Source organism: Phocoena sinus, chromosome 5 (assembly GCF_008692025.1).
Source record: "Phocoena sinus isolate mPhoSin1 chromosome 5, mPhoSin1.pri, whole genome shotgun sequence".
In the NCBI taxonomy this organism is placed as follows: domain Eukaryota; kingdom Metazoa; phylum Chordata; class Mammalia; order Artiodactyla; family Phocoenidae; genus Phocoena; species Phocoena sinus.
Window position 1 is genome coordinate 132,310,503 of NC_045767.1, and position 14,158 is coordinate 132,324,660.

The following is a 14,158-nucleotide window of genomic DNA, read 5'->3' on the forward strand; positions in this document are numbered from 1 at the left end:
TAGCAGAGAGGCTGCCTAAAATCATACTAAGTTCACATATACCCCAAAACACACCATTGGACACAGCCCTGCCCACCAGAAAGACAAGATCCAGCCCCACCCACCAGAGCACAGGCACCAGTCCCCTCCACTGGGAAGCCTACACAACCCAGTCCCCTCCACCAGGAAGCCTACACAACCCACTGACCCAAACGTAGCCACTGGGGGCAGACACCAAAAACAACGGGAACTAACCTGCAGCCTGTGAAAAGGAGACCCCAAACACAGTAAGTTAAGCAAAATGAGAAGACAGAAAAATATGCAGCAGATGAAGGAACAAGGTAAAAACCCACCAGACCAAACAAATGAAGAGGAAATAGGCAGTCTACGTGAAAAAGAATTCAGAGTAATGATAGTAAAGATGATCCAAAATCTTGGAAATAGAATGGAGAAAATGCAAGAAACGTTTAACAAGGACGTAGAAGAACTAAGGAGCAAACAAACAATGAAGAACAACACAATAAATGAAATTAAAAATTCTCTAGAAGGAATCAGTAGCAGAATAACTGAGGCAGAAGAACGGATAAGTGACCTGGAAGATAAAATAGTGGAAATAACTACTGTAGGGCAGAATAAAGAAAAAAGAATGAAAAGAATTGAGGACAGTCTCATGAGACCTCTGGGACAACATTAAATGCACCAACATTTGAATTATCGGGGCCCCAGAAGAAGAAGAGAAAACGAAAGGGACTGAGAAAATATTTGAAGAGATTATAGTTGAAAACTTCCCTAATACGGGAAAGGAAATAGTCAGTTAAGTCCAGGAAGCGCAGAGAGTCCCATACAGGATAAATCCAAGGACAAACATGCCAAGACACATATTAATCAAACGATCCAAAATTAAATACAAGAAAAAATATTGAAAGCAGCAAGGGGAAAGCAACAAATAACATACAAGGGAATCCCCATAAGGTTAACAGCTGATCTTTCAGCAGAAACTCTGCAAGCCAGAAGGGTGTGGCAGGACATATTTAAAGTGATGAAAGGGAAAAACCTACAACCAAGATTACTTTACCCAGCAAAGATCTCATTCAGATTCGACAGAGAAATTAAAACCTTTACAGGCAAGCAAAGGTTAAGGGAATTCAGCACCACCAAACCAGCTTTACAACAAATGCTAAAGGAACTTCTCTAGGCAGGAAACACAAGGGAAGGAAAAGACCTACAAAAACAACCCCAAAACAATTAAGAAAACGGTAATAGGAACATACATGTCGATAATTACCTTAAATGTAAATGGATTAAATGCTCCAACCAAAAGACATAGACTGGCTGAATGGATATAAAAACAAGACCCGTACATAGGCTGTCTACAAGAGACCCACTTCAGACCTAGGGACACATACAGACTGAAAGTGAAGAGATGGAAAAAGATATTCCATGCAAATGGAAATCAAAAGAAAGCTGGAGTAGCAATTCTCATATCAGACAAAATAGACTTTAAAATAAAGACTGTTACAAGAGACAAAGAAGGGCACTGCATAATGATCAAGGGATCAATCCAAGATGAAGATACGACAATTGTAAATATTTATGCACCCAACGTAGGAACACCTCAATACATAAGGCATATGCTAACAGCCATAAACAGGGAAATCGACAGTAACACAATCCTAGTAGGGGACTTTAACACCCCACTTTCACCAATGGACAGATCATCCAAAATGAAAAGAAATAAAGAAACACAAGCTTTAAATGACACATTAAACAAGATGGACTTAATTGATATTTGTAGGACATTCCACCCAAAAACAGCAGAATACACTTCTCAAGTGCTCATGGAACATTCTCCAGGATAGATCATATCTTGGGTCACAAATCAAGCCTTGGTAAATTTAAGAAAATTGAAATCGTATCAGTATCTTTTCTGACCACAACGCTATGAGACTAGATATCAATTAGAGGAAAAAAATTGTAAAAAATACAAACACATGGAGGCTAGACAGTACGCTACTAAATAACCAAGAGATCACTGAAGAAATCAAAGAGGAAATCAAAAAGAACCTAGAAACAAATGACAATGAAAACACGACAACCCAAAACCTATGAGATGCAACAAAAGCAGTTCTAAGACGGAAGTTTATAGCAATACAATCCCACCTCAAGAAACAAGAAAAATCTCAAGTAAACAACCTAACCTTACATCTAAAGCAATTAGAGAAAGAGCAAACAAACCCCAAAGTTAGTAGAAGGAAAGAAATTGTAAAGATCAGATCAGAAATAAGTGAAAAAGAAATGAAGGGAACAATAGCAAAGATCAGTAAAACTAAAAGCTGGTTCTTTGAGAAGATAAACAACATTGATAAACCATTAGCCAGACTCATCAAGAAAAAAAGGGAGAAGACTCAAATCAATAGAATTAGAAATGAAAAAGGAGAAATAACAACTGACCCTGCAGAAATACAAGTCATGAGGGACTAATACAAGAAACTATATGCCAATGAAATGGACAACCTGGAAGAAATGGACAAATTCTTAGAAAAGCACAACCTTCCAAGACGGAACCAGGAAGAAACAGAAAATATAAACAGACCAATCACAAGCACTGACGTTGAAACTGTGATTAAAAATCTTCCAAGAAACAAAAGCCCAGGGCCAGATGGCTTCACAGGCGAATTCTATCAAACATTTAGAGAAGAGCTAACACCTATTCTTCTCAAACTCTTCCAAAATATAGCAGAGGGAGGAACACTCCCAAACTCATTCTATGAGGCCACCATCACCCTAATAGCAAAACCAGACAAAGATGTCACCAAAAAAAGAAAACTACAGACCAGTATCACTGATGAACATAGATGCAGAAATCCTCAACAAAATACTAGCAAACAGAATCCAACAGCACATTAAAAGGGTCATATACCACGATCGAGTGGGGTTTATCGCAGGAATGCTAGGATACTTCAGTATACACAAGTCAATCAATGTGATACTCCATATTAACAAACTGAAGGAGAAAAACCATATGATAATAGATGCAGAAAAAGCTTTCGATAAAATTCAACAGCCACTTATGATAAAAACTCTCCAGAAAGTAGGCATAGGGGGAACTTAGTGCAACATAATAAAGGCCATATGTGACAAACCCACAGCCAACATCGTTCTCAGTGGTGAAAAACTGAAACCATTTCCTCTAAAATCAGGAACAAGTGAAGGATGCCCATTCTCACCACTGTTATTCAACAGAGTTATGGAAGTTTTAGCCACAGCAATCAGAGAAGAAAAAGAAATAAAAGGAATACAAGTCAGAAAAGAAGAAATAAAACTGTTACTGTTTGCAGATGACCTGATACTATACATAGAGAATCCTAAAGATGCTACCAGAAAACTACTAGAGCTAATCAATGAATTTGGTAAAGTAGCAGGGTACAAAAATTTGGATAGTAGGATACACAGAAATCTCTTGCATTCCTATACACTAATGATGAAAAGTCCGAAAGAGAAATTAAGGAAACACTTCCATGTACCATTGCAACAAAAAGAATAAAATACTGAGGAATAAACTTACCTAAGGAGACAAAAGACCTGTATTCAGGGAACCAAAAGACACTGATGAAAGAAGTTAAAGATGATACAAACAGATGGAGAGGTATACCATGTTCTTTGATTGGAAGAATCAACACTGTGAAAATGACTCTACTACCCAAAGCAATCTACAGATTCAGTGTAATCCCTATGAAACTACCAATGGCATTTTTCACAGAACCAGAACAAAAAATTTCACAATTCGTTTGGAAACACAAAAGACCCCGAATAGCCAAAACTGTCTTGGGAAAGAAAAATGGAGCTGGAGGAATCAGGCTCCCTGAGTTCAGACTGTACTGCAAAGCTACAGTAATCAAGACAGTATGGTACTGGCACAAAACCAGAAATATAGATCAGTGGAACAGGAGAGAATGCCCAGAGATAAACCCACGCACATATGGTTACCTTATCTTTGATAAAGGAGGCAAGAATATACAATGGAGAAAAGACAGCCTCTTCAATAAGTGGTGCTGGGAAAACTGGACAGCTACATGTAAAAGAATGAAATTAGAACACTCCCTAACACCTTACACAAAAATCAACTCAAAATGGATTAAAGACCTAAGTGTAAGGCCAGACGCTATAAAATTCTTAGAGGAAAGCATAGGCAGAACACTCTATGACATAAATCACAGCAAGATCCTTTTGGAACCACCTCCTAGAGAAATGGAAATAAAAGCAAAAATAAACAAATGGGACCTAATGAAACTTAAAAGCTTTTCACAGCAAAGGAAACATAAGCAAGATCAAAAGACCACCCTCAGAATGGGAAAAAATATTTGCCAATGAAGAAACTGACAAAGGATTAATCTCCAAAATTTACAAGCAGCTTATGCAGCTCAATATCAAAAAAACAACACAACTCAATCCAAAAATGGGCAGAAGATCTAAATAGACATTTCTCCAAAGAAGATATACAGACTGCCAACAAACCACTGTTGGTGGGAATGTAAATTGATACAGCCACTATGGAGAACAATATGGAGGTTCCTTAAAAAACTAAAAACGGAACTACCATATGACCCAGAAATCCCACTACTGGGCATATACCCTGAGAAAACCAAAATTCAAAAAGAGTCATGTACCACAATGTTCACTGCAGCACCATTTACAATAGCCAGGACATGGAAGCAACCTAAGTGTCTATCGACAGATGAATGGATAAAGAAGATGTGGCACATATATACAGTGGAATATTACTCAGCCATAAAGAGAAACAAAATTGAGTTATTTGTAGTGAGGTGGTTGGACCTAGAGTCTGTCATACAGAGTGAAGTAAGTCAGAAAGAGAAAAACAAATACCATATGCTATCACATATATATGGAGTCTAAAAAAAAAAAAGAAAAAAGAAAGGTTCTGATGAACCTAGGGGCAGGACAGGAATAAAGACACAGACATAGAGAATGGGCTTGAGGACACGGGGAGAGGGAAGGGTAAGCTGGTGTGAAGTGAGAGAGTGGCACTGACATATATACACTACCAAATGTAAAATAGATAGCTGGTGGGAAGCAGCCGCATAGCACAGGGAGATCAGCTCGGTGCTCTGTGACCACCTAGAGGGGTGTGATAGGGAGGGTGGGAGGGAGATGCAAGGGGGAGGAGGTATGGGGATATATGTATACGTATAGCTGATTCACTTTGTTATACAGCACAGACTAACACAACATTGTAAAGCAATTATACTCTAATAGAGATGTAAATGAATGAATAAATAAATCAATAAAAGAAATGATGCTGTGTTCTCAGTGCATAACATCGGGGATGCATGATTTTGACTTCTCCCATCATGGGTGATGTTAACCTTTATCAGCTGGTCTTTTTGGTATCTGCTGGGTCTGTCTGCTGTGAAATAACTATTTTTCCATTTGTAATTGATGAGTATTTTTTCAGCGGAGATAATCAGATATTAGGCCAATATCCTGTTCCTCATCAAGTCTCCACCCACCTATACTCACAACTCCTGCCCGTCAGCTACTAGTGTGAGGGTTGCCAAGTGGTGATTTCCTTTTTACATCATTCGTTCTACATATGTTAGTTGGCATCCTCCTGTAAAAGTGTTTTCTTCTTTTTCTGTTCATTTATGTTTACTCATTTTCTTCTTTTGTTCAATGGGTTATAATCTGTTATTCTTATTTGTTTTTATGGCCAAATTCACCCTGACTTTGGCCAGTGGAAGCCTCTTCAGTCTGGCCTTTGTGCCCTTCTGACGTGTCCCTATCATTCTCCAAGCAGTTCTTTACTTCATGGTCAGCAAGATGTTCCAGGCTCATCTTGAACTTTTCCTGTGTCAGATGTTCCTCCAAGGAGCCCTGGTTCCTTCTGGCGTAGTTACGATTTAGAAATCGAGATCTGATTACTTCATGTGCTCACTGCTACAGGAGTGTCAGTGCTTCTAGACCCACTTAGCAGACAGACCTAGGAAATACACGTGTATGTGTATCTGTATATATATAACATAGAAATACATATCTGTATTTTATTTGGAAATATGTATTTACTATAAATATGTTGTGTGTGTATATAGTTTGAATAGAAATGATACATATAAACATATTTGTACCTGTTGCTCTATTAGTATGTACATGTTAAAAAACCCCGTGAGTTTATAATATTTCCAATTCTGATCTAACACTTGAGTGTTCTTTTTAGTCTTTGCCCTTTCCATGTTTTTAAGTGACTTTTCAGACAATGAGAAACTTGGCTCCCATTATCTCAATATGTTTACTTTCTTGCTCAGTCAGCTAATTTTTTTAAAAAATAAATTTATTTATTTATTTTTGGCTGCATTGCATCTTCGTTGCTGTGCAGGGGCTTTCTCTAGTTGTGGCGAGCAGGGGCTACTCTTCGTTGCGGTGCGCTGGCTTCTCATCGCGGTGGCCCCTCTTTAGCGGAGCACGGGCTCTAGGTGCGTGGGCTTCAGTAGTTGTGGCTCGCGGGCTCTGGAGCGCAGGCTCAGTAGTTGTGGCGCACAGGCTTAGTTGCTCCACGGCATGTGGGATCTTCCCGGACCAGGGCTTGAACCCGTGTACCCTGCATTGGCAGGCGGATTCTTAACAACTGCAACACCAGGGAAGTCCGTCGGTCAACTTACTTAGTTGTTCAATTGAATCAGTCTCCCCATCAGTCTGGCCATTCTTCCCTCTGCTCACCACCTCTGGGACAGTAACCCTCCCCGCCCCCATTTTTTAAAGGCTGCCAGACACACCACCTTCATATGGCTTCCCCTCCTTCTCTTTTCCTTGCTTCCTCTGATGGCCATGCCCTCATAAGCAAGTCTCTATGCTAAAATAAGAAGAAATGGGAAGATGGGAAAATGTTTAAGTTTGAAATGTCGATTGCACGTGTAAGTGAAGATGCTACTTACATGTTACTTACACGTAAGTAACAGGTCTGGGATTCAGGATCAGAGCATACATCCCTGATATCTTTATTATCTGTAAGCATGTTAACAGTGTTCCTTGGAGGATGATGACTTGACATAGAATACTGGACTAGGTTATGTTTCATTATGCTTTGGACTAGTTAGCACACAAACATCTTTCCTCACACTGGAGAGCACTAACCTAGTTGTCTCACGTTCCACCGTGTACACTAATCACTTAGGGTCTTTGTTAAAAATGCAGATTCTGGGGCTTCCCTGGTGGCGCAGTGGTTGAGAGTCCGCCTGCCGATGCAGGGGACGCGGGTTTGTGCCCCGGTCCGGGAAGATCCCACATGCCGCGGATCGGCTGGGCCCGTGAGCCGTGGCCGCTGAGACTGTGCTTCCGGAGCCTGTGCTCCGCAACGGGAGAGGCCACAGCAGTGAGAGGTCCGCGTACCGCAAAAAAAAAAAATGAAGATTCTGAGTCTAGAGCTCTGAGGTGGAGGCCAAGATTCTCCACTTCTAATAGGAGATACTGATACTGATGCCTCAGTGGTCCTCAGACCACACGTGGAGTACAGAGTCCTCACACCAGTCCGCCTCCCTGCTGCCAGTCCTTTACTGGATCCTTACTGTCTACTGACTAACGTTCCACCTCTGAGTGACGAGATTTATCATGGGCCTGCTTTTTGATGCAGTCTTTTTTTCAGTCCCCGCCTCCACACATACACCTCAGCTCTGCCACGACATTGAACTACTTGTAGTTTCTGGAGTAGACCTTGTTATCGCATGCTTTGTTTGCCATCTTCCTCATCCTAACTGCCCTTTCTCTTCTTGGCTTACTCCTGTCGGCCCCTTTGATACACTACTTACATCATCTTCAGGCTGGGTCAGTCTCCTGTTTGGCTTACAGGGCACCCTCAGCTAATTCTATTCCACCTTGTATTGAAATGATTGGTCTGTTGGCCTGTCTTCTTTGAGGCAGAACAAACTTTCTTGGCTAGCATATAGTAAGTGCTTAGAAAATGCTTGAATTGATGTGATTCTTCTCATAAAGTGTTTTCAATAATACCAGATTTTGAATAGTGATTTTGGCCTTTGTTTCTTCTACCCATAAGTAGTAACTCCTGTATAAAGATAGGAGTTACTGTCCTTTGGCCATGGTATTAGACCAGGGATCAGATCCCAGCCCTGCTCCTTCTAACTGTGACACTTTGAGCCATTGCTTAATTCTCTAAGCCTTATCTGTTATAGAACAGTAATAATTATTATTGGTACTGCCTCATAACAATATTGTGTACATTTAGATGAGGTCATCTATAAAGTATTTAGCAAAGATCTAGTCAGTACTCAGTAATGTTAATTGTATTATTAGGGCAGAAGAATGAAAACCAGTTCCTAAAGAGCCAGAAGACTTAAATGATCAATGAGGATGGGGCATATGACCATTGTTTTAATATTTAGTTCATAATAAGTTTTAAAACTTGAGTGTACTTACAGATTACCTGGGTGCTAGTTAAAAATAGGGTTCCATAGACCCAATAGGTCTGAGTAGACTGTCCAGGGATCTGTATTTTTAATTAATATTCTGATTCTAGACTACCCATGGAACACCCTTTAGAAACCGTAGTGTTTCATGAAAGCACTGAATTTAGGTTCTCTACCTATCAGACAGGTAATATGAGATGAGAATTTAGTAAGAGAAAATCAAGTTGGAAGAGGGACAAATGATCTAAAGGCAGGAATAATAAAATATGTTGCCAAAAAATGCACGTTTCAGATGTTTAATGACTCGTTATCTCCTCACTTTTAATTCAGGATGTCTAAACAAGGACGGACAATCATCTTCTCCATTCATCAGCCTCGTTATTCCATCTTCAAGTTGTTCGATAGCCTTACCTTGTTGGCCTCAGGAAGATTAATGTTCCACGGGCCTGCTCAGGAGGCCTTGGGTTACTTTGCATCCACTGGTATGGTTGACTTCTTTATGAAGTAAGATCCTTCATTAATAGTATCCTAAAGGAGAACAAAGGGGTCGCCTGGAGCGCTGTTTCATCTTTGAGTAGACACACCATGGTTTCCGCTACTCCAAAACATCTTCAGTTAGTTTAATGCTGGTTCTTCACTCTGCAGTGCCAGCTTGTTATTTAGGTATCTTTTTCTGTCCTGTTTGAGTGTGTGTGTGAGTGTGAGTGTGTGTGTATTTCTGCTGGGTCTGCATCTGTTCTCCTTCTCGGTTCTGGTGACCTTTCCCTAACAGTTCAATAAATAGATTGGTCTCACAGCCAGTTATCTGTCAGTTGAATATTCTTGGAAAGGCCTAATGTCCCTACATTATTTGTCTTCTTGACCATGATACAGATTAGGCTTTATCATATTTTTCCCTTACGTGGGATGTTGATCTACCTTGATTGGGAGTTCGTGGAGATGCTACTTAATTTTCTAGTAACGTTAGATTGCGGATTTAGCGTGTGTGTGAATTGCCTGTTGCTATAATGGCTAGTCGTAAGTCTGACTCCGATGGGCCAACATTCTGATGGCTCTGGACTGCCTGGTTCTGTTTAAATGGAAATATGTCATTTTTTTGTGACTTATGCAATCTGCTTCATCTTAGAGATCCTTGGATACGATTATAGATGATGCTCCATGAACTCAAATATAGTTTTAAATATTTGCTAACCACATTTTAAAATGTTTTGGTTTAATCTCTATCATTTAAAACTAAGAAGCCTTGCATGGGTCTAGGGAGTTTAGGGGGGCTGAACCTAAGGGTCAGACTACAGGCCAAGCCGAGTTCAGATAACCGTGCTGCTTGCTGCACGACAGGCCGGTGTATCAGGAGATGAGTTGTTGGGACAAGGAATAGAGACTTTATTCAGAAAGCCAGCAGACCGAGAAGGTGGGGGACTACTGTCCCAAAGAACCATCTTCCCCATGTTAGGATTCAGGCTTCTTTTATACTAAAAGCGAAGGGGGTGCAGCTGCTTGTTGAAAACTTCTTAGTGTCGGAATCCTTTGTTCTTGGAGCTGTCCATGTAGGTCTGGTCATGGTGTTCCTGTAAACCTCCAACGAGACAAACGTTATTCTCTGTTCTGCAACTTTTTATCTCTATACGAATGGAAAAGTGTTCCACCTTTAAAGATCGGACCCTTGAGAATGGGCTGTCCTGAATATTTCAGGCTATAGGCAACATTCTTAACTTGTAGCAGAAGCAATAGAATACAAAGGTTAAGGTAAAAGAAACAGATCCAATATGGAGTCAGATTTGTTCTTCCCTGTTACAGTGCCACAAGAAGTCAAGGTAAGCGTTCAGCTGTGCTGTGCCAGCCACATTCCCTTGAGAATGATGTTCTGGTGATTTGGTCTCTATATTGGAATTACAGGAGCATAGAAGAGGCCCATTTGGACCTGAGTTTAATAGGGGCAAAAGCAATCATTGCTGAAGTGGGTGCTGGCATTCTAGCAGTCCCCAGGTGAACTTGGAGAGCAGAACATACCCCAGGCCTCTCCCAAACACAGTCCTGCTATGCCTTAGCTGGCTTTAAGGAACATTAGTTCTTCGATAGCTTTTTTTTTTTTCTTGGGCTTATATCTAGATTTCTGAAGAAGTTCTGATAAGCACCAGGGCATATTGGTAGCTGTTTCAGGTCTCCTGAATTGTGATGGGTAAGGACCAAGCACTGACAGAAGACTTACTAAGAGTCCAAGGTTGGTTTGGAGTGTGCTGTTTTGTGAAGAGTCAGAAAACTGTTGAAATACTGTGCGATTAAAAGGAAGCGGTAAATCAGTGAGGGGAGAAGAGAGAAGAAAAGAGGGAGAAAGTGTTAGATCCTGTCTCTCCCAGCAACACCTCCCTCACCCACTGAGTCCTTATTTCCCAAGACTGTCACGTTTGTGTACCTGAGTTACCTTCTCTTGCAGGTTACCACTGTGAGCCCTATAATAACCCTGCAGACTTCTTCCTGGACGTCATTAATGGAGACTCCTGTGCTGTGGTGTTAAACAGAGAAGACACAGACGGTGAAGGTAAGCAGATGTGTTGAGAGCCACAGATTATTGCCTAATTGAGTTGGCTGAAGCTTAGCAACGTGGTAGCTCACTAAAACATGGCTGTGTGAATTTACATCAACGCTGTCCTCTGATACTGGTTGTCCCAGTTTGTTTGGCTGCTGTAACAAAAATACCATAGACTGGGTGGTTTAAACAAGAAACATTTATTTCTCACAGTTCCGGAGGCTGGAAGTCCAAGATCAAGGTGCCAGCAGATTCGGTGTCTGTTGAGGACCTGCTTCCTGGTTCATAGATGAGCGACCATATTATTGCCTCCTCATGTGGTGGGAGTGTGGAGGGAGCCCTCTGGGGCCTCTTTCATAAGGGCACTAATCCCACTCCTGAGGGGTCCACCCTCATGACCTAATCATCCCTCAAAGGCCTTGCCTTCAGATACCATCACATTGGGGATTGGGTTTCAGCATATGAAGTTTTGGGGCACACAAACATTCAATCTCATAGCATCAGTCAACACAGATTTTGTTGTCTGTGAGAGTGCTGTTTTTGATTTAATCTGTAAATGAGCATTTATAGGATGGTGTCAGTCTAAGGGTAGGTTCCCATTTTTTAAAAAGTGCCCATTGTTTACATAGTGGCCCCTTGGTATCCATGGGGGATTGGTTTCAGAACTCCCCCCCTCCCTCCCCGCAGATAACAGAATCCAAGGGTGCTCAGGTCCCTTACAGCAGGCCCTCCCTATCCCCTGGGTTCAACATCTGTGGATACAGAGGGCCAACCGTATAGTGTTTAGAAATAAGAAACTTGACAGTTTATGCATTTGCACATTGTAAAAAGCGAAGACCAGGTTTTTTATTAGGAATTATAACTCCATATGGTGAGAAGTCTATTTTAAAAGATTTAGGGTCCAAATGTTATAATTAGGAAAAGATCAGTGAGTTTGCTGTATCCGTAAGTTTACGGAAGTAGGCCAATTTACTCTGTTTTTCTACTTTGTAAAGCAGTGACAGCTCTCATAACTTTTTATACTCAAGCTTTAGAATTAAGGTACTAGGGAAGACTCTAAGGGGTTACAGAAAAATGGACTAAATCAGCTGTTATTTTGTTAAGAACGTTTCCCTTCTTTATCCACTTTTATTCCAAAGCCAAGGAGACTGAAGAGCCTTCCAAGACAGATACTCCACTTATAGGAAAATTAACTGAGTTTTATGCCAACTCCTCCTTCTTCAAGGAAACAAAAGCTGAGTTAGAGCAACTCTCAGGGGGTCAGAAAAAGAAGAAGATTTCAGTCTACAAGGAGATCACCTATGCCACCTCCTTCTGTCATCAGCTTAGATGGATTTCCAGGCGTTCATTCAAAAACTTACTGGGTAATCCCCAGGCTTCTATAGCTCAGGTAACGTGGCAGAGTCTTCTAATTATGCTGTAAAATACTCATTTGGGGGCATTAGGTTCTGATACAATCTATTTTAGGATATGCTCACCTTCTACCCACACTTTTATGTATTTATTTATCCCCATTCCATTTGGGGTATAGAAACAAGTAAAACCCAATTAAGTTTTTACTTACAGAAGATTTCTTTTTTATTTTTATCTTTTTTTTTTTTTTGCGGTACGCGGGCCTCTCACTGTTGTGGCCTCTCCCGTTGCGGAGCACGGGCTCCGGACGCGTAGGCTCAGCGGCCATGGCCCACGGGCCCAGCCGCTCCGCGGCATGTGGGATCTTCCCGGACCGGGGCACGAACCCGTGTCCCCTGCATCGGCAGGCGGACTCTCAACCACTGCGCCACCAGGGAAGCCCTTTTTCTGTTATTCTTAAGCCCTCTGTCATCCAAAATCCTCATATTCCCAGTTCGTTGGTCCATCCTTTCTAAGGAAGTCAGTTTAGCCAGTTTTTTGGGGGTTGGCCGATTTTATTATCACTGAACTTCTGCCAAGTGCTAAAAGATGGCATGTTGTCGTCTCCAGTGAAACATCACTGACTTCTTACCACACACGCACCATCATTTTCATACCGCAGTACTGCCGCCTCCTAAGTATTAACGCCGAGGGCCTATATCCCTCTTTGAGACATACTGCTAATTGCTCCAGACAGTTCTGTACTTGTTATTTGGCATTTCTGTCAGAACATGAACACTTCTGTGTACTTGCAATCAAGGGTACGTTTTTATCCTTTTAGAGTAGATTTGATATCATTTGGGAACAAATTCTGTTAAGTAAGGTCAACCTGGTTATCCGTCGTTCAACTGTGAGATGATATACGGCAGGTGATTCTTAGTTTGATTTATGCATTAGATTTTTTTATTTGGAAAATAAATTTCTCTTGCCTCTAAAAGTGGTTTCTTAAATGCCTTGTCCAAGTCACATACTGTCGGCCCTCAGTACCCTGGGTTCCACGCACGCTGAGGTTGGAGGAACCCATGGGTGCGGAGGACTGACTGTACAACTCCATTTTATGTAAGGGGTTGGATCATCTGTGGATTTTGATATCCACGAGGATCCTGGAGCCAGTCCCCTGCCGCTACCAAGGGATGACTCCATATGGCAGTTCTGGGCAGGGGCGATTGGAATGTGGGGCTCTTTGTAATAGTACACCAGGTTTCTGCACCTTCTGGAGCTAGGCTCTCTTCAGATGCAAACCCCGTGCCTAGTGCCTCCAAGTTGCACGTTCAGCCTACTTACCTCCTCAGTGACCTCAGTTCCACAAAAGAAATCCCAGCAATGTTCAGAGCAGTGGCAATCTTGCAGAACAGGGATAGAACCTCGCATCTCCCTGAGCATCTGCATGGGGTGGGGGGGACTCTTCTTCAGATGTGTCAATGCTGGAATGTTAGCTTAAGACAGGAGTAGGCAAACCTTTTTTCTAAAGGGTCGCAGGGTAAATACTTTTGGCTCTGCAGCTCACATGGTCATTATCTCAAGTAGTCAAGTCTGCCGTTTTAACAAGAAAGCAGCCATAGATACATTTAAAAAAATGAACATGGCTGTGTTCCAATCAAACTTTATTCACGGACACTGAAATATGAATTGTATGTAAATTTCATGTGGCAAGAAATATTCTTTTTTTTTTTTCAACCATGAATAAAATGGTAAAAAACCATGCTTGCTCGTGGACTGAACGAGGCCTGGGGGCCATAGCTCGCTGACTTCCGGTTTGGGTTTTTTTTATAGTCTTGTGAGTGTGTCTTCTATTTCTCTAAGTGTTTGAATGTGGAGCTATTAAAAT

The 14,158-nt window shown here is 41.4% G+C and overlaps 1 protein-coding gene across 6 annotated transcripts in view; it reads left to right on the forward strand.

Moving 5' to 3' along the window:
• ABCG2 (ATP binding cassette subfamily G member 2 (Junior blood group)) overlaps positions 1-14,158 on the forward strand; it is a 148,541-nt gene that overhangs the window by 118,223 nt on the left and 16,160 nt on the right. For all 6 annotated transcript variants that reach the window (XM_032632721.1, XM_032632718.1, XM_032632720.1 and 3 more), the window contains 3 exons: positions 8,742-8,893; positions 10,846-10,950; positions 12,078-12,328. In XM_032632721.1, coding sequence (XP_032488612.1) covers positions 8,742-8,893; positions 10,846-10,950; positions 12,078-12,328 — 508 coding nt within the window. The remainder of the gene's footprint in view (positions 1-8,741; positions 8,894-10,845; positions 10,951-12,077; positions 12,329-14,158) is intronic.